General features: G+C 65.8%; 3 protein-coding genes across 4 annotated transcripts; all 3 read left to right on the top strand.

Annotated features, from left to right (window-relative positions):
* Positions 1 to 1166: 1166 nt before the first annotated feature.
* RGS14 (regulator of G protein signaling 14) lies at positions 1167 to 9592 on the top strand. Its single transcript, XM_076350223.1, is given in 16 exon segments — positions 1167 to 1217; positions 1220 to 1360; positions 2899 to 2920; positions 4074 to 4228; positions 4336 to 4428; positions 4998 to 5141; positions 5310 to 5459; positions 5649 to 5769; positions 5858 to 5982; positions 6059 to 6262; positions 6368 to 6444; positions 6621 to 6747; positions 7098 to 7179; positions 7354 to 7412; positions 7629 to 7743; positions 7983 to 9592. Coding segments are annotated over 16 exon segments (1902 nt in total). The 3' UTR covers positions 8219 to 9592.
* Positions 9593 to 11188: 1596 nt separating this feature from the next.
* Positions 11189 to 15763, top strand: SLC34A1 (solute carrier family 34 member 1). Of its 2 annotated transcripts, XM_076350257.1 has the most exons (13): positions 11189 to 11270; positions 11511 to 11627; positions 11783 to 11965; positions 12406 to 12534; positions 12610 to 12753; positions 12863 to 12974; positions 13055 to 13250; positions 13467 to 13562; positions 13677 to 13776; positions 14006 to 14173; positions 14605 to 14721; positions 14888 to 15012; positions 15119 to 15763. In XM_076350257.1, exons 2-13 carry the CDS (start codon positions 11525 to 11527, stop codon positions 15671 to 15673), a joined length of 2028 nt encoding a protein of 675 aa, XP_076206372.1. In that variant the 5' UTR covers positions 11189 to 11270; positions 11511 to 11524; the 3' UTR covers positions 15674 to 15763. The 2 variants fall into 2 exon arrangements, with proteins under 2 accessions (XP_076206372.1, XP_076206373.1); XM_076350258.1 differs by lacking the exons at positions 11189 to 11270; positions 11511 to 11627 and having other exon boundaries at positions 12456 to 12534.
* Positions 15764 to 16657: 894 nt separating this feature from the next.
* Positions 16658 to 17835, top strand: LOC143166023 (alpha-2Db adrenergic receptor-like). Its single transcript, XM_076350004.1, has one exon. The coding sequence runs from the start codon at positions 16658 to 16660 to the stop codon at positions 17684 to 17686; it is 1029 nt and encodes a 342-aa protein (XP_076206119.1). The 3' UTR covers positions 17687 to 17835.
* Positions 17836 to 18482: the final 647 nt, after the last annotated feature.

Genomic DNA, 18482 nt, shown 5'->3' with positions numbered 1-18482 from the left:
TGGTGTTCTGCGGTTTATCCTGTAACTGTTAGTTACTTATATTTCCTAACAAATATCTTAAAATATCCTGGACTGGTTTGTGGTTGCTGATGAACATGGAACCCCGACCTAGGAGATGGGCAAAACTGCTTAGGCATCAGTTTGGTGACTCCAGGCTGCACGTCCACCACTCCTCTGTGCCAGGCTCTGCCGGCATCCGCGGTACAGGCAGCTCTCCCCGAACGCCGGCCGCTAACGGCAGCAGCAGCAGCACGGCCCTGGGGGCCACCCCCAGACCCACTGCTTGGCGTGGGGCTGGGAGGCAGCTGTGTGCCCGGCCGGGTGTGACCGGGGCAAGTGGCACCAGGCTGGTGGAGGGGTGCGTTGGGTGTGCTGATGCCCCCCTGCCCCTGCAGCTCCCTTCCCTGGGGTGATGTGATGCCCGGGAGGAGCCCCCTGGGGCTGCCCAGGCTGCTGGGAGTGATGGCAATGGGGTGGTGACCCCAAGGCAGCACAGGCCGCGCAGGCGATGGGGACTGAGTGGGATGGGGATGGGGGTTGGGACAGGGATTGGTTGGGGATTCAGATGGGGCTGGGGACAGGGATTGGGATGGGGACAGGGATTGGGATGGGGACAGGGATGTAGGTGGGGATGGGAACGGGGATGTAGATGGTGATGGGGTCACAGATGCAGATGGAGACAGGGATAGGGATGGGGACGGGGATGTGGATGCAGATGGAAACAGGGACAGAAACGGGGATGGGGACAGGGATTGGGATGGGGACAGGGATGTAGATGGGAATTCAGATGGGGCTGGGGACAGGGATGGGGACAGGGATTGGGATGGGGACAGGGATGTAGATGGGAATTCAGATGGGGCTGGGGACAGGGATGGGGACAGGGATTGGGATGGGGACAGGGATGTAGATGGGAATTCAGATGGGGCTGGGGACAGGGATTGGGATGGGGACAGGGATGTAGGTGGGGATGGGAACGGGGATGTGGATGGTGATGGGGTCACAGACGCAGATGGAAACAGGGATGGGGACGGGGACGCGGGCAGGGACGCGGCGCCTCCTGGCCCGGAGCCGGGGCCGGTGCCCACCGGGGCGGTGCCGGGGCCGGTGGCGGCGGCGGCGCGGGGCGGGAGGGCGGCTCCGCTCCCCCCGCTGCGGTCTCGGTTCCCATGGCGACACTTCCTGTGGCAGCCGAAAGCGGTAGTGCCGGGGAGCGCCGGGCCGGGCCGGGCCGGGCGAGCCGCGCCGCGCCGCCGGCCGGGGATGCTGCGGGGCCGCGGGCCGCGCCGGTAGCGCGCTCGGCCGGGCGGTGCCAGGCATGCAGGGCAAGGCCAAGCTGCTGCTGGTCCACAACGGCCGCATGGTGAGTCCCGGCCCGGCCCGGGGCGCCGGTCCCCATCCCCCGGGGCGGCCCCGCCCGGCGGCGCGGCGTGGGGTTGGGTACCGGGCGGGCAGGGGCTGTATGGGGCTGGGTACCGGGCAGGCAGGGGGGTGTGGAGCGGATAACGGGCAGGCAGGGGGATGTATGGGGCCAGGTAGCGGGCAGGCAGCGGGATGTGGGGCGGATAACGGGCAAGCAGGGGGATATGGGTCTGGGTACCGGGCAGGCAGAGGGGTGTGGAGAGGATAACGGGCAGGCAGGGGGTGTGGGGCTGGGTAACGTGCAGACAGGGGTGTATGGGGCTTGGGTATCCACAGCAGGCAGAGATGTAGAGGGGTATTAGGGCAGGCAATGGTATATGGGGCTGGGTAACAGGCAGGCAGGGACATATGGGGCTGGGGTAATGAGAAGGCAGGGGTCTATGAGGCTGAGACAGCGATATAAGTGGGGATGTATGGCACTGGGGTAATGGGCAAGCAGTGACGTATGGGGCTGGGGTAAACAGGAGTCAGCAGTGCTGGGGTGCATGGGACTGGGTGGCACAAGCAGGGCAGAGCTATGCAGGTGTGGGCAACAGGGATGGATGGGGAAGAGCAAGCAGATGACAAGATAGGGGTGTGTGGGGCTGGGGTAGTGGGCAGGCAGGGCTGGAATGTGTGGGGCTGGGGTAAGGGGCATGGCAGCGGCACATGGGGTGGGGTAGCAGGAACAGGCAGGGGTGGAATAGTGGGGCTGGGGCAGGAGGCAGGACAGGCTGGGGTGTGTGGGGCTGGCAGGGTGGGGGGCACTGGCCAGCCAAGTCAAGGGCACCACTTCAGTGTGGCCCCAGGCAGGCAATGAGAGGCAGCGCTGTGCAGGGAGTGCTTGGCTGGGCTTTGACTGTGGAGGCTCTGCCCATCTGCCTGCTTGCTGTGGGTCCTGGGGTACCACATCCCCGCAGCAGGTATCTGGGGTGGCCCAGGGGATGCTGCAGGGCACCCTGTCCTGCTGTGCCCTGGGCTGGCAGCTCTGGCAGGACCTGGTCCCCGGTTTTGGGCATCTGCTCTCCAGTAGCCTCAGGCCCCAAGGAAGGAGGGAGCAGGCAGTTTGCCTGCCTAGGGCTGTGGTTGTCCTTCCTTCCCTCCCCGCCTCCCCTCCTCTTCCTGTGCCGGGGAGGCTGCTTCTCTCCTCCCCAGGCAGCAGTGGCAGGGTTACATCTGATAGCGTCTGCCCTTTCCCAGTTGCCGGCCTGGCCCCAGGGCAGTAGATGCACGGGAGGTGGGAGAAAAGCTGCGCACCCCTTGTAACCCCCCCACCCCTGCTCGCTGCCCCTGGGCTGGGAGCCCCGTGTCCTGCCCCTGCCGTGGGGCAGCCATCCTGGTTGCAGCTAACACCAGAGCAGTGTTTGCTGGCAGCCCATGTCCGTAGCTCCTGGGTTTGGACTGGGCTTGCCCTGAAGCTGCCACCTGCCCGGGTACCGCTCCACTGGGCTGGCAGATGCTGTGTGCCCCCTCTCACCTCTCTTCTCTCCACCCCCGCAGGGCCCGGCTGTGTCTGATGGAGGTAAGGCTGTTCTTTGCTCTGGGACGGGAGGCCAGCATCGTCTTCAGGGGAGGGGGAAGCCCACAGTCAGCCTGGTGCCAGGGGCAAGGAGCCAGCAGAGAGCCAGGTCCTGTGTCAGCACAGGCTGTGCTGTGGGCGGGTGCATGGCTGGGCCCCCACATTGCCAGGTTAAGCCCTTTGCCAGGGACTCCCCATATCCCCCCATCCCTCCTGCAGAGCCCCATGTCGCCTGTCCCTCCCTTCTGGCTGCTCAGCTGGCACCCTTGGGTGCTGGGGGCTGAGAGGCTTCCCAGGGCAAGCAGAACCTGGGTACCAGCCAGCCCCAGGTTCCCTGAGGGAGTGAGTCTGTCTGTCTGTCTCTCATTGTGCATTGGATATCTCAGATGGCCCATTCGCCCGTCTCGGCCCTGCTGCAGGATCCTTCCAGCACGGGGTGCCGGTGGCTGCTCTTCCCACCTGCATGCACAGGGTGTGCACAGTTACCCTGTGTTTTGGACAGGAGGAGAAGGGCAGGGAGCCTGGCAAAGCAGCAACCTGCCGCCTCCTCTGTTCCTGCTGGCTTTGCTGGGAGAGCCCTGCTTGCATACCTTCACCTTCTCTGGCAAATGACCCTCTGCTCCCAGTTGCTCACCAGCCAAACCAGTTCAAAAGCTGGAGTTGCCCTTGGGAACTTCCGTCTTTTTGACAGAGGGACTCCATTTGAATGCATGGTCACCTTGCGTTTTCCCGAGGGAGGGTTTCCTTGGGGTTGGGAGCTAGGGATGACACTTTCTGTGCCTTCCTCTCGCTGGGTTTGTTCCTCATCATGGCCAGAGGCGCAGAGAAGGTAAGTTCAGGCACCTCTACCCATCCTCCGAGCTTCCCTCCATGCCGTGTGCCCCCCGTGTCCCCTTCCACCCTGCTTTCCCTCGCCGGCTGGGTGCCTTCCCCACGCCCTCCCTGGGGAGGACAGCCAGTGCTGGCAGGGAGGGCTGTCACGCTGGAAGGTGCCAGCTGTGGCATCATGGTGCTCAATCTGCTGAGAATGCTGCTGTGATGCTCCTGGAGTTCCCTACCTGAGGGCTCGCTGGGTCCGATCAGGATGGAGCGGATGAACTTGCTGCATATACAGGGGGCTGCTGGCGACAGGGGAATGATGCTTTTTCTCTCTCAGAGTTAAACGCCTCCAGGGCCCGTGGCAGCAACCACAGCGTGAACAGCCTGCCGGGACCGCCAGCCACCTGCGGCTCCTCACAGGGGTCTGTGGTCAGCTGGGCTGAATCCTTCGAGACGCTGCTGCAGGACCGCGTGGCCGTCACCTACTTCACTGTGAGTGCCACAGCCCAGACCTTGGTCCCTGCTCCCATCCACTGTTGGCAACTGGCCATCCCACAGCCACGGTGCCGGCCAGGCCAGCAGCTCTCTCTGCCCTGCAGGAGTTCCTCAAGAAGGAGTTCAGCGCCGAAAACGTTTACTTCTGGCAGGCATGTGAGCGCTTCCAGCAGATCCCGGCCAGTGACACGCAGCAGGTACGGGCCTCCGTGCAGCCATGGTGTGGCTGAGCCTGGGTCACACAGGTGCTGGGAGGGACGTGGGCAGAGGTAGAGGCAGCTGTCGTGCCTGCATGTCCCAGGGTCCTGGCAGACCCCTGTTCTGGGAGGCTGAGCTGGCTGGGGTGTCTTGTGAGAGTGATAAGGATATGGATGTGATGTGCATCTGAAAAGCCACAGCTGGGACTGCCTGCCCCATGGAGCAGGACATGCTTCTCCAGCCCAGGGTGGCCAGAGGGTGGAGAGTGCTGCTGGGAGGACAAGAGAGCAAGGGCAGAGAGCTAGATGGGGGCTTGTGGGGACAGAGTCATGCGGCTGCAGGGGGACAGTTCCTACTTTGGGCTGTACCTCCACAGAGAGACCGGTGTCTTGTGCCCAGAGCTTGGTGCTGGGTGGAGGCAGCTGGCTCTGATGCCCATCGAGCAGGTCCCAGGGGTCACTTGGCCCCTCAGGACTCAGGTGGCTCCATGGGGTGAGCCAGGGGCTCCCCACAGGGTAGCAGTGAGGAGGGGGCTTCTGGTCCCGGCCTAACCCCCCCACTCCCCCAGCTGGCCCAGGAGGCACGGCGAATCTACGATGAGTTCCTCTCCAGCCACTCAGTCAGTCCTGTGAACATCGACAAGCAGGCCTGGATTGGGGAGGACATGCTGGCCACCCCCTCCCCAGACATGTTTCGCATCCAGCAGCTCCAGGTACGAGCAGCACCCGTGCTCCACCCCACCCACAGGACAAAGGCTGCGGGACCACCCTGCACATCACTCAGCATCGCTGCTGTCGCCGTGGGGCCATGTCACGGGGCAGTGGCCAGACTGAGCTGCAGGTGGGCAGGGGTCTTAAGCACACGCATCCTCCCTTTGCAGATCTTTAACCTGATGAAGTTCGACAGCTACACGCGCTTTGTGAAATCCCCACTCTACCAGGCCTGCCTGCGGGCAGAGAGCCAGGGGCAGCCCCTGCCCGACCTGCGGCCTCACTCCCGCAGCAGCAGCCCCCCGCCTGACCTCAGCAAGGTGAGTGGGGTGGGAAGGGGGGACGGGGACCTGTACCTTGGCCTGAGAAAACGGTGATGGGTCCCTTCCCTGCTGCTTGGAGCAAACCCAGCCCCAGGCTGAGGACAGACAAGCAGTTCGGGGAACCGGCGAAAGGGAAGGGGCAGCCTTGGATGTCTCCACGCTGAGATGCTTTTCCATTCGCCCCAGAAGTCGAAGCTGAAGCTGGGCAAGTCCCTGCCGCTGGGTGTGGAGACAGCAGGCAGTGGTGCCAACCGCAGCCCCCGCCGGTCCTTCAGGAAGGGAGAGCGGCGGGAGCCCTCCTGGGCAGGTAGGTGCTGTGCCAAGTGAGGCAGAGGGGCCGTGTTGCCCCTGAAGGGTGCCCACGGTCCTCACCACCATCCCTCTGTCTGTCCTAGATGGGGGAGAAGGCGGTGGGAGCGCCATGCTGTGGCGGGAGTCCCAGGGCTCGCTCAACTCCTCCGCCAGCCTGGACCTGGGCTTCCTGTCCTCGGCCAGCACAGCCGCCAGCCTCTGGACGGAGGTGAGTCATTGCCGTGCTGGGCCTGCAGCATCACGCTGCCACTGGCTGTGCTCATCCTGCCGCATCCCTCCTGCAGGGCCATCGGAAGAGTCTGGGGGGCAGTGAGGCAGAGCTGCCGGCCAAGCCCATGAAGTACTGCTGCGTGTACCTGCCTGACGGCACGGCCTCACTGGCCTCTGTCCGGCCCGGCCACTCCATCCGCGACATGCTGGCGGGGATATGCGAGAAGCGCGGCTTCAGCCTCCCCGACATCAAGGTCTACCTGGTGGGAAATGAGCAGGTAGGGCGGGCAGGGGTGAGAGGGGGCTCCTGCCAGCCAGACCATCCCTGGGCTGGGACCACATGCCGCTCTGCTTGCTCTCTCCTGATCATTTGGCTTTTGCAGAAAGCGCTGGTGCTGGACCAGGAGTGCTCTGTGTTGGCAGACCAGGAGGTGAAGCTGGAGAACAGGATAAGCTTTGAGTGAGTGGGAGCTTCGGGGCTGATGCTGTTGCCCACATGTCCGGTCCACATCATGTGTGGCCACCCGTGGTGCCCCACACCCAACCCCCCAGGCAGTCCCGAAAGCCCTGGCTCTGCCCCTGCCTGTCCTGCCTGTCCGTGTTTGCCTGCAGAGAGCCTCTTCTTCTCCTCTGCAGGCTGGAAATCTCCTCCCTCAATAAGACCATCCGCATCACGGCAAAGTCAACCAAGCGCATCCGGGAAGCGCTGCAGCCTGTGCTGGGGAAGTACGGCATGAGCATGGACCTGGCGCTGCTGCGGCGGGTGAGGGCTCACACCTCGGTGGGCATGGCCCCAGCCTCCTGCGGCCAGGATGCTGGGGGTGGAGACGGGGGGGGGGGCGGTTTGGGGCTTGGGCCAGGGGCTGCTGGCAGTGACCAGGTGGTGGGGAGCAGTGGTCCATGCTGGGGGCAGCCTGCAAGCTTGTGGAGTGTCACCCGTGTTTGAGGTGGGCCGTGGCACCCCGCCGTGGGCCAGGAGGGATCGGTGGGTGTGCTCTGTACTGTGCAGCCTGTGACCCAGCAGGGTCTGGCCGGCGAGATCACAGGTCCTCAGCCTGGCCACCTTTGCTGTGCCACAGCGAGAGTGACACTGGCTGGCTCTTCCCGTTGCAGCAAGGTGAGCCAGCTGCCCTGGACCTGGAGAAGCTGGTCAGCACGGTGGCTGCTCAGAAACTCGTCCTGGAAACGCTGGCTGGTAAAGTGTCCTCCCCTCCAAGCTGTGTCCCCCTCCCAGGCCATGTGCCCCCCCCCCGCCCTGAGCGCTCACAGGGCCAGGCTGCATTTTGCTGGCCATAGCTCCTGCTCCCTGGGATGGTCTCCATCCTGTCACTGGCCGGGTAAGGGGCACTGAGCATCACTTACCTTGCAGACATGCGAGTGACAGAGAGCGCCGAGGCTGCAGCCGCCCCCTCCCCGCTCCGGAGCGAGGTGAGCTCAATATCCCACCATCCCGGTCGGAGATGTCCCCACGGCTGCTGCCATGGTCTGTGGGGAAGGTATGCCCTGCTGCGACCCTGGCACATGCTGCAGGGCTGGGCTGCAGGTGCCGAGGTGGGAGCCAGGCTGCAGGAGGGCGATGGGGATGTGGGCTGGGGGAGCACTGCCTCCTTGCCCCATCGCTGAGGCCTGGGCTGCTCATTGCAGGAGGGAAGCCTGACAGGAGCAGAGCCCGACACACTGTGGGAGATGCCCTCCTCCTTCTCCCGGCCCCAGTCTTCAGCTGCCATGAACCTGAACCGCCGCACGTATGACCTGGAAGGTGAGATCTGGCGTGTCTGAAACCTGAGGGGCTGGGACAAAACACGGGATGAGGGATGCAGGGTCCCAGTCTGCTGGGGATGGGTGCAGGGTCCCATGGGTGCTGGCATGGAGCAGGGAGAAGGTGCAGGTGCTGTGCCTGGGAGATGTTCAGGGTCATGTCAGGTGGACAGAGCAGACAAGGCATTAGGACAGGAGCCCGAGTGCTAGGCTCAGGTGCGTGACCTGCATTTCCCCCAGGTCTGGTGGAGCTGCTGAACCGTGCTCAGAGCTGCCGGGCCAATGACCAGCGTGGGCTGCTCTCCAAGGAGGACCTGGTCCTGCCTGACTTCCTCCAGCTCCCTGGGCAGGATGACAGTGCCTGCGAAGGGTCGGATCAGCCCCGCGCCCCTCACCCAGGCTCTGAGGGAAACGGCCATCCTCAGCCCACAGAGCCTGCGCTGGCTCAGCCTCCGGTCAACCACGAGCTCCGATGAGTCCTGCTGCACGTCCACACCTGGCACGTGGTACCCCCGGGCCATGCCGGGGTCCAACACGGGGTCTGACCAGCCCCTGCCCTGCACCGCCAACACTGCCTGGACCGCAGATTCGTCCACGTCCTGTCTCAAACTGTCGTGTCGTGTCGCTGTGAGTGGTTGAGCAGCTGCCATGCCCCTCGGTGGGGTCACATCCTGGTGCACGTCAAGGGAGTCCTGTACATAGTTTGAACCCCCGTTGCAAAGCACTTTGCAACATCCCACGCATGCCTGGCACTGTCCTGCCAAGTGCCTCTGCCTGTTCTGCCTGCAGCAGAGCTGCCCGCCCAGCAAATCCTGCCTGTGCCGGGCTGGCACAGCCCCGCTGACTGTTCAGGTGGGGAAAGCACCCTTTCAACCAAAGGGTGTGAGGGATAGAGAGGGTGGGTGGGATGGCAAGGCAGGCTCCAGCCCCGAACCCCGGTGCTGTGGGCAGGCAGGGTCAGGAGAACACGTGTCCGAAGCTGAGGGCTGGATCTGGTTCCTGACCCACAGGAACAGGGCTTCCCCCGTTGCTGATGTGCAGGTCTACCCCTCCTGGGGAGGGTGAGCATGGCCCTTGCCAGCCTGTGCCCAAGGCAGCTTGTTACCATCTGTGTCGCGTGAGCGTGGCTGGGCCTGATCGTGCCATGATAGCACTGCCATTGTGGAGCAGGGCACCTGGTTCCTGCCCCGAGCAGACAGAGGCAGAGCCAGCAGGTCATGCTAAAGAAGCCTTCCTCCTCCCCGCAGGGAGACCCTGCGTGGCCAGCTGCTGAAGCGACCCGCAGGAGCGGATCCCCGTAGGTCCCCTGCCCCAGCCCGGCTGGGGCTGCAGGTGCTCAGCTGTTGGGGACAGGCCTGCCTGGTGCCAGAGGAATGCAGCACCCCTGGGTGCTGAGCATCTCAGCCTGGTGTGCAGGTACCCAGCGTGTGCCCAGCCTGTCATCCCTGCCGGCAGCTGTGCTGGGCTGTAACCTTGAGACCAGCTCTGCCGGACCTGGCTGTGCCCTGCGGGTCCCCACCTCTGGCAGCCCCATGTTCCCAGAGGTCCCAGACCCAGTCTGTGATGGAGACAGCCCCCTGACAGCAGCCAGGAGATCCCTCCATCGTCCGTGTGTGCCGGGGCCCTTCCCTGGGTCACCGCTCTGTCACCACTGCCCAGCCAGAGGCAGAGGGGTGGCCCAGGGCAGCCCCAGGGCTCACCCAGGAACGAGGGGCATGTCCACCCAGCCCCACGCTGCTGTGGCTGACTGCGGCCCCGTGGCCCCCGGTCAGAGCCCCCCTGTGTCTCCATGGTGCTGCTCAGTCCCATCTGTGGTGTGAAACCGGGGGAAATAAAGAGCATTGCCTGGACGCGCGTCCCTCTCCTTCCTCTGCTACCGAGGCCGCACGGTGCTTTTCCCGGCAGCAATGTCCCCCCAGCCCCCCCATACCCCATGGAGCCCCCTGGGGCCAGGGCAGGGCTGGAGCCAGCCCTTGGCCCCAGTGCCACCCTGCCCGGCAGCAAGGGGCAGTGCCAGGAGCTTATTTTCCCGGCACCGCTGATGGTGTAGGGGAAGCTGCCGGGCCAGCACGGCCAAGGACTTCAGCCCCGACCCTGTCAATGAGTGACAGCCGGAGCTGCCAGGGCCTCACTGGGTTAATGATTGTGGGGGCAGCTGGCCAAGAGCCCCTGGGCACAGGGCAAGCGTGGACACCAGCCTCCTGCCCGCTGCAGCCTGGCACGGGGCTCTGCGGGTGCCGCTGTCCGCAGACAAGTGTCAGAAGAGTCCCCGGGCCCCCACAGAGGCAGGACATGTCCCCTGCCATGGCAGCTCCTGAGCATTCAGCTCCGTTGGTTTGTGACTTGGCAGAGGCTCGGTGATGCTCCAGCAGTGGCAGGGAGGCCCTCAGGCTGGCATGTCCCCAGGCTGCCCCTGAGCACCCTGGGATACCCAAGGAATCTCCACTTGCTCCCCCCATACAATCGTGGCTGGCTTGTCCGTGGTGGTGGGACCCAGGAGTGCCTGGTCCCAGAGGAATGGGGACGTGACAGCCGCGCGGCCCCCCCGTGCCCCACTCCCCACAGGTGCCAGGGATGGAGGGGCCTTTGCCCCTGGCTCTCCCCTGGACAGACGTGGATGCGAGCTGGCCGGGTGCCTCATGGGTGGATGGAAACTTGGCCGGAGGTGCGTAAACAGCGGGTAATGATAAACGGTGTCAAGGAGGTGGTGATGGCAACACTGGTGTCGCTCCGCTCCTGCCCGCCCCGGCATCGCACATGCTGGGAAGACGCGGGCTCTGCCCCACGCAGCCCTCACAGTGCTGCCGGCTGCTCTGCGCTGAGCCGCTGGCACGGGCTGAGCTGGGCCGCGTGCCACCGTCACCACCAGCGACAGGACACAGGGACTGCGCCAATGCTGATGTAACCCACCGCCAACGCCCTGGTGGCGAGGACGGCGCATGCCCTGGGCAGGGCCAGGTCCCTCACGGCTGATGCTTAGATGACTCCGCTGCCACACATCCACATGATGGTGGATGTGTGTGTGGCCTCACCTCTGGTTTGGGACACCCCAGCAGCACCAGCACCGAGCCCTTCTCCTCCTCCTCTTCCTCTTGTGCAGGGGATGAAGCACCTGGCACCAAGTGATGGAGAGCTGAGGCTGCTCCAGCATTGCCCCTCAGGCACTGTTCTCCAGCACTGCCCTGGCTTCGCTCCCCACCACACCGGCTGCTGCTTGCCCAGGGACGATGCCGAGCCTCAGGCAGGCGAGGCGGGGTGTGCCGGCAGCACGGTACCCTAGGGGCGCGTGCCCCATCCCGCCCTGGAGCCGCAGCTGACGCAGGATGCCGCAGGGTTACCCATTAACTGCAGGAATTTCTGGGGAGGAGGTGAGCGGTGAGCGGAGGCGAGGGGCAATGTGGGTCTCCTTAGACTTTGCTCTTGTCGTGCATATAAAGGGCCGCAGTGCCCTGCGGGCCACTTCGCTGGAGGGACGCGTGGATGTGGCATGTGGACATGGCGCTGCCCTGAGTGCCCGGCCAGCCCCAGGTGAGCAGGGCCCTGGGCAGGAGGGGTCCCTTCCCCGTGTCCCCTCTGCCCGGGCTGCTTGCCCTTGAGGGAGCTTGCTGGTGTGGCACGGCAGTGGCCGGTGGCCCAGGGGACTTTTGGGTGATGGGATGGTCCTTCTCAGTGGTGCCAGCACCACAGGGATTCTGGGGGCTGGTAGTGGTCGGCATGGCACAGCCATCCGTGGCTCTGCCGTGGTGACACGCGGCCGCCTCCGCTCAGCCTCAGCAGGAGCGATGCTGCCCTTCCAGAGGGAGAGCCCGGCCCTGCCCCGCTGCCCGGTGCGGGGAGGAAGGGTGGTGCACGGGCCCCAGTTCGCCTACTGCCCCAGCCCCCAAGGTAGGTGCCCCCAGCCCTTCTCATCCTCCTCTTCCTCACCCCGCCGGGCTCAGTTCCGCTTCTGGCTGGACCCTGGCCCGGGCGGTGCCCTGCTCTCCTCTGCAGGGGGGTCCCCGCAAGGATGGGGCCATAACACGGGTGCCCCCTCTCCCCAGCTCTGCACCGGCTGCCGGGTGCCCACACCTGCCCCTTCACCGTCGGTGCGGTGCCTTGCCCTGACCATGGCTTCCCCTGCCCTGGCTCCCCGGGGCGCCTGGGCGAGGGCAGGGAGCGGTACGAGCTGGAGGCGCTGCCCTGGCAGGGGCCCCGGCTGGGCTTGGACGAGCTGCAGAAGCCAGGTGAGATCGCCGGGTGGTGCACCCCAAGGCACGATGTACCCAGGTTGGGGAGCACTCTGTAGGCCTGCCGGAGGCACCCAGGGGGGGCATGGGGTGCCAGGAGAGCCCAAGCTTTGCCGCTGGGACTGGCAGCAATTCCTCCCAGCTGCCCCGCCATGCCAGTCCTCATGCTGGCACCCTAGCCAGACCCCAAGCGTGGTGGGCTGCCTGCCAGCAGGGTGCCCAGGGTGCCATGGGCAGACCTGAGGGGTGACGGGGGCAGTCGGCACAAGGCGCTTCAGAGTGGGAGGATGTGCAGGGGGCCCAGGGAGTGGTGGCACGGCTGGGGACATGAGCCCCATCCCACCGGGGGCACAGGAGGACGGTGTGGGGCTGCGGGAGCCCGGGGAGCCAGGGCCATGCTGCGGCCGGCATTTAACACTCTCTCTTGTCTTGCGCAGAGCTGGGGTGCTGGGCCAGGGTCCAGTCCATCTGTGTCTCCCTTCTCAAGGTGCCCCTGATGTTCGGGTTCCTGTACCTCTTTGTGTGCTCCCTGGACGTGCTCAGCTCTGCCTTCCAGCTGGCCGGAGGTAGGGTGGTGGGGGCACGTGGGCGGCTGGTGACACCCACCGTGCCAGCACCCTGCCGCTCACGCTCTCTCGCAGGCAAGGTGGCCGGGGACATCTTCAAGGACAACGCCATCCTCTCCAACCCCGTGGCTGGGCTGGTGGTGGGCATCCTGGTGACCGTGCTGGTGCAGAGCTCCTCCACCTCCACCTCCATCATTGTCAGCATGGTCTCCTCGGGGCGTGAGTGCGCCCATGGGGCTCCCCGGGACCTGAGGCTGGGGGATGGGGTGGCTGGATGGGGTCACCCCGAGCTGGGCCACGCAGGGCTAGTGGGCCTCTCTGTCCCCAGTGCTGGAGGTGCGCTCTGCCATCCCCATCATCATGGGCTCCAACATTGGCACCTCTGTCACCAACACCATCGTGGCCCTCATGCAGGCTGGCGACCGCAGTGAGTTCAAACGGTGAGAGCTGGTCGGGGCAGAGGGGACTGGAGGGGCTGCTGCCTGGGGGCCACCCCATGCCAATGGGCTCCTCCACGCAGGGCCTTCGCTGGTGCCACGGTGCACGACTGCTTCAACTGGCTGTCGGTGCTGGTCCTGCTGCCACTGGAGGTGGTGAGCGGGTACCTGCACCACGTCACCCACCTGGTCGTGGCCACCTTCAACATCCGTAGTGGGAACGACGCCCCTGACCTGCTGAAGATCATCACAGAGCCCTTCACCAAGCTCATCATCCAGGTCTCCTCAGCCATGGTGTCCCCAGGCTGGTGGTGGTACCCCAGCATGGGTGTCCCCGTGCTCGTGGTGTTGTCCCCACCGCTGGTGTCCCTTTGATGGTGGTTGTGTCCAAGTGTCCCCAGGCTGGCAGTGGTGTCCCCATCCCAGCAAAGATGTCCCCGAGGCAGGGGTGCTGTCAGCCCCCAAGGACCCTCTCCAACATGTGTGTTGTTGCAGCTGGACAAGTCAGTGATCACGGGCATTGCAACAGGGGACGAGAGCCTGCGCAACCGGAGCCTCATCCGTGTCTGGTGTGGCCACGCACCTGCACAGGTGAGGGGCCCGTGGCCCTGCTGGGGCCACCAAATGATCCATGGAGGGTGGGTCATGGGCAGGGACTGGCTGAGGGTGCTGTGGAGCCGGCTGCAGCCCACCCTCTCCCTGCAGACGGCCGCCGTGGGGCTTGGGACCCTCCCAAACTGCACAGCCCCTGGCCACTGCAGCACTAAGGGCATTGAGAGCCTCCACAATGTCACCAGGGAGAAGTGTGAGTAGGTGTGGGGGGCACGGGGCATGGGGCTGGGGAGGTGCAAGTGGGGCTGGGGGGCTTCATGTGGGATGGACAGGTGCTGGGCATGGGGATGGAGTCATGATGGGGGGCGGGGCTGGGAGATGTTGGGGCTGGGGTCCAGGTGTGGGGCTGGCTGGGGGGGAGGCAGGTTTGTGAGTGGGGCTGGGCCGGCCCCAGCCCCTCGTCCAGCCGTGCTGTGGGGCAGGCGAGCACCTCTTCACCGACACACCGCTGCCCGACCTGGCCGTGGGGCTGGTGCTGCTGGCTGGGTCCCTCGTCGTGCTCTGCACCTGCCTCATCCTCCTGGTCAAACTCCTCAACTCCCTGCTCAAGGGGCAGGTAGCCAAAGCCATCCAGAAGGTCATCAACACTGGTGAGTGGGATGGGGACCGCCGTGGGATGAGTGGGATGGGACCCCCCCTGCCCCATGGACACCCAGCCCCAGCCCCAGCCCCACCTGCCATTCTCAGACCCATCCCTGGCTGCCCCTAACCCCCATCCCTGCCTGGGCCCCCATGTCCCTTGCCTGCCCCGGATCCCCACTCTGCTTATAGATGTCATGGCCTCCTGGTGTCCACATCCTCCTTCCCCAGCCATCCCAGCCACCAGCCACCAGGCTGGCCCCATACCCACAGCCTGACACCATAACCAGAGCCTGGCCCCACAGCCCCCTTCCCAGCACCATGTAGGAGCTCTGGGCTGCTCCCAGCTGATGTGTCCATGCCCGTGTCCATGCTTGTGTCCATGCCTGTGCCCGTGGCCATGCTTGTGTCCATGCCTGTGCCCGTGGCCATGCTGTGGCAGACCTCCCACACCCGCTCAGCTGGCTTACGGGGTACTTCGCCATGGTGGTGGGCGCTGGGATGACCTTCGTGGTGCAGAGCAGCTCTGTCTTCACCTCAGCCATCACACCCCTGATCGGTGAGTCCCGGCCAAGCCTGGTCCCCTGGCATGTGCTGGTCCCCCCAACGATGGCCCATGGGTGCTGGGGCGCTCAGAGGTGTGGGAGGAGCCGTGCCTCCCTGGGAGAGTGTGGGGATGGCACTGGCGAGGAGCGATGGAACGGGATGGGGTGCCTCTCCCGCAGGCCTGGGGGTGATCAGCATAGAGCGCGCCTACCCACTGACCCTGGGCTCTAACATCGGCACCACCACCACTGCCATCCTGGCCGCCCTGGCCAGCCCAGGGGACAAGCTGGCCAGCTCCTTCCAGGTACGGGCAGCCCAGGGCCATGGCTGGGCTGGCGGGGGGACATCAGGCAAGACAGGGGCTGGGGGAAGCCTGCATGCCTGGCCCAATGGGGATGCCATCCCTGCAGATCGCCCTCTGCCACTTCTTCTTCAACATCTCCGGCATCCTGCTGTGGTACCCGCTGCCCTTCACCCGCCTGCCCATCCGCATGGCCAAGGCGCTGGGCGAGCGCACGGCCAAGTACCGCTGGTTCGCTGTGCTGTACCTCATTGTCTGCTTCCTCCTGCTGCCCTCCCTCATCTTCGGCATCTCCATGGCGGGCTGGCAGGCGCTGCTGGGGGTGGGCGCACCCTTCCTCGGCCTCTTCTTCTTTGTGGGGCTGGTGAACGCGCTGCAGGCCCGCAGCCCCGGCCGCCTGCCCAAATGGCTGCAGACCTGGGACTTCCTCCCCGCCTGGATGCACTCGCTGCAGCCCCTCGACCGGCTCATCACCCGGGCCACCCTCTGCTGCACCGACCGCTGCCGCAGCCCCGAGGGCTGGGAGGAGCGCGAGGGCCCTCCCCATGACAAGGCCAGGCTGGGGCTGGACAACCCTGCGCTCTCCTACCCCGAGGAGGTGCCCAGCCCCGCCATCCGGGTGGGCTCCCCTTGCCTGTCCCTGCATGGTGCCACCCGGCTCTAGCCGGCACCAGACACCGGGCCGCTGTTCCCGTGGCCACCCAGTTTCTGCCGTCCCCACTCAGCTGGTGTCTAATAAATGCCAAGCGCCCGCGCCCGGGGTGTGTGTCTCTTTGGCTCCTGTCTCTGCAAACCCTGCCAGAGCTGCAGCCGGAGCCGCAGGTGCCAGTCACCCACCATCCGCCCCCACATCCATACACCGCCACTGCACAGCCCGGCCCCATACGGGTGCCCGGCATCGGGGATGCACCAAATGCGCTGCCGGGGCTGTGGGGGCACACGCTGATGATGCTGCAGCTGAACCCTGTGCCTGTGGTTTGCAGCCATCCTGTACCGACGTGCCGCAGGCAGCATTTTCCTCCGTCTGCCTCGTCCCCGGAGGGCTGAGCTGGCAGGGTCCGTGCAGCACTGCTCGGTGTCACGGCAGTGTGTCGGTGAACCGGGCACAGCACGGGGCAGCTGGCGAGGTGCTGTGGTGCTGCTGGGCTGGGGCTCAGCGGGATGTCGACTTGGCGTGGTCAGGCAGCGCCCCTGGCCTGCCGGGTACCCTGATGCCCACGGCAGGAGCCCACCTGCTGTGGTGACCCTGGCAGGAGCCCTTTAAGTGTTGGCAATAACCGCTTTTCCCACTGCCCACAGATGCTTGGGCTCCTGCCAGCGATATCAGCCCGTCCCTCCCTCCCTCCTTCCCGCCCGCCCTCCCTCCCGGGCTGGGACCAGCAGAGCCAGCGGGGCTGCCGTGGGAGCCGCTTCAGGACTCCCAGCACTGCCGCCGCCCCGCATGACTGGCCGGGTGGCCACCGGGCCAGGACAACCTCCGTCTTGCCACCAGACCGGGTCAGTACGGGAGCGGTGGCGGCTGGGACGTCCCCCTGGGGACTCAGTGATGCCGGGGCTTTTCCACGAGGTGCGGTGGGGCCGGTAAGTGGGGCGTGCACGGCAGAGGGCAGCCCCATGGGGCTTCATCTGCCTGAGGGGCCGGGCCAGCATGGAGCCAGCCAGCACCCTCCCCAACGCCTCCGGTAATGGCAGCGGCGCCAGCAGCGCCCCGCACTCGCCTGCGGCCACGGGGCTCATCCTGCTGGCCGCCCTCGCTGTCCTGCTGGCCACGCTGGTGGGCAATGCGCTGGTGGTGGTGGCCGTCTCTACCAGCCGGGCCCTGCGGGCCCCGCAGAACCTCTTCCTGGTGTCCCTGGCCTCGGCGGACATCCTGGTGGCCGTCCTCGTCCTGCCCTTCTCGCTGGCCAACGAGGTGATGGGCTACTGGTATTTTGGCGGCCTGTGGTGCAGCTTGTACTTGGCGCTGGACGTGCTGCTCTGCACCGCCTCCATCGGGCACCTCTGTGCCATCAGCCTCGACCGCTACTGGGCTGTCACCCGGGCAGCCCGGCTCAACCTGCGCCGCAGCCCCGGGCGGGTGAAGGGGATGATCGGGACAGTCTGGGCGGCGGCGGCCCTGGTGGCACTGCCACCGCTCCTGCGGGCCCAGCCAGGGGACCGGGAATGCCAGCTGAGCCAGGAGACCTGGTATGTGCTGGCCTCCTGCGCCGCCTCTTTCTTCGCTCCCTGCCTCGTCATGGTCGCCGTCTACTGCCGTATCTACCACCTGACCGCCCGGCGGACAGCGGCCCTCTTTGCCACCCGCGCCCCGCGCCCCGCCGGCACCAGCAAGAAGGGGCCAGGAGTCAGGATGCCGGACTGGCGGCGCCGGAGCCAGCACCAGAGCGTGTTGCTGTGCCGGTGGCGACTGGTGCAGGCGCGGGAGCGGCGCTTCACTGTCGTGCTGGCTGTGGTGATGGGGGCCTTCGTGCTGTGCTGGTTTCCCTTCTTCTTCACCTACAGCCTGGGGGCTGTCTGCGGGGAGGGCTGCCGTGTCTCCAAGCCCCTCTTCAACTTCTTCTTCTGGATCGGCTACTGCAACAGCAGCCTCAACCCCCTCATCTACACCCTCTTCAACCGGGACTTCCGTGCCGCCTTCCGCCGGCTCCTCGCTGTCCCCCGCCGGCACCGCACCTAGGGCCCTGCCAGGACACTGGAGACATGGCCCCCAGCCCCGCTCGCCGCTGGCAGCACCCGGCCCCACCGTGGACCCTGGACTGCTGTGCTGATGTGCATCTCGAGGTACTTTTGGAAACGTGGGGTTGAATAAAACAAGACCAAAGCCTGCGCCTGGGGCTGGCATCTGCCTCTTGTCAGCACCCATCGCCGGCACCCGTCATCACCTGGGTCACCCCACCCACCCTCCTTGCAGCGTGGGTGATCTGCTGGTGGTGACAACTCACCATGGCAGCTCCGATGAGCGCCAGCCCGCCCCACTGCCAGGAAAACGCCAGCTCCTCTGCACACCCTTGGCTCCCCAGCTTCCTCTTGCACAGGGGACTGACCCTATGGCTGCTGCGGGGGGGGACACGAAAGCCCCCATGTGGCAGCATCACCAGCACCGGGCTGAGTGGCCGTGCCACCGCAGCAGCCCAGTCCAAGCCCTGTGCCTCTCTGCCAGGGCTGTCCCCTCTGGCTGCCCATCAGCACGTAGCTGTGCTGCGCCGTGGGGGCTCCGTGGAGGCACGTACGTACCTCCCGGTAGGGTATGAGGGGCACGGGGCTAGGGCGGGACACCCCATATCCTGCTTGGGGGCTTTACTGGGATCTTGCTCCAGGAGGGAATGAAGGAATGACATCCCAGTGCCAGAAAAGCCGTCCTCCCTTGGGAGAGCGTGGGAGATGGGACCATGTGGGAACAGGCTCCTGCACAGCCCAAGGTGCAAGGGGCCATGAGGGCAACCATGGAGTGAAGGCCTGGGGGCAACCACATC

This window comes from Aptenodytes patagonicus, chromosome 12 (assembly GCF_965638725.1).
Source record: "Aptenodytes patagonicus chromosome 12, bAptPat1.pri.cur, whole genome shotgun sequence".
In the NCBI taxonomy this organism is placed as follows: domain Eukaryota; kingdom Metazoa; phylum Chordata; class Aves; order Sphenisciformes; family Spheniscidae; genus Aptenodytes; species Aptenodytes patagonicus.
This window is presented reverse-complemented; position numbering and strand designations above follow the sequence as displayed.

Coding starts and splice junctions, on each gene's coding strand:
- SLC34A1 (XM_076350257.1), top strand. CDS start 11,525: ATGCTGCCCTTCCAGAGGGAGAGCCCGGCCCTGCCCCGCTGCCCGGTG. Junction 11,628..11,782: donor CTACTGCCCCAGCCCCCAAG/GTAGGTGCCCCC, acceptor CCCTCTCCCCAG/CTCTGCACCGGCTGCCGGGT. Junction 13,563..13,676: donor GTGGCCACGCACCTGCACAG/GTGAGGGGCCCG, acceptor CTCTCCCTGCAG/ACGGCCGCCGTGGGGCTTGG.
- LOC143166023 (XM_076350004.1), top strand. CDS start 16,658: ATGGAGCCAGCCAGCACCCTCCCCAACGCCTCCGGTAATGGCAGCGGC.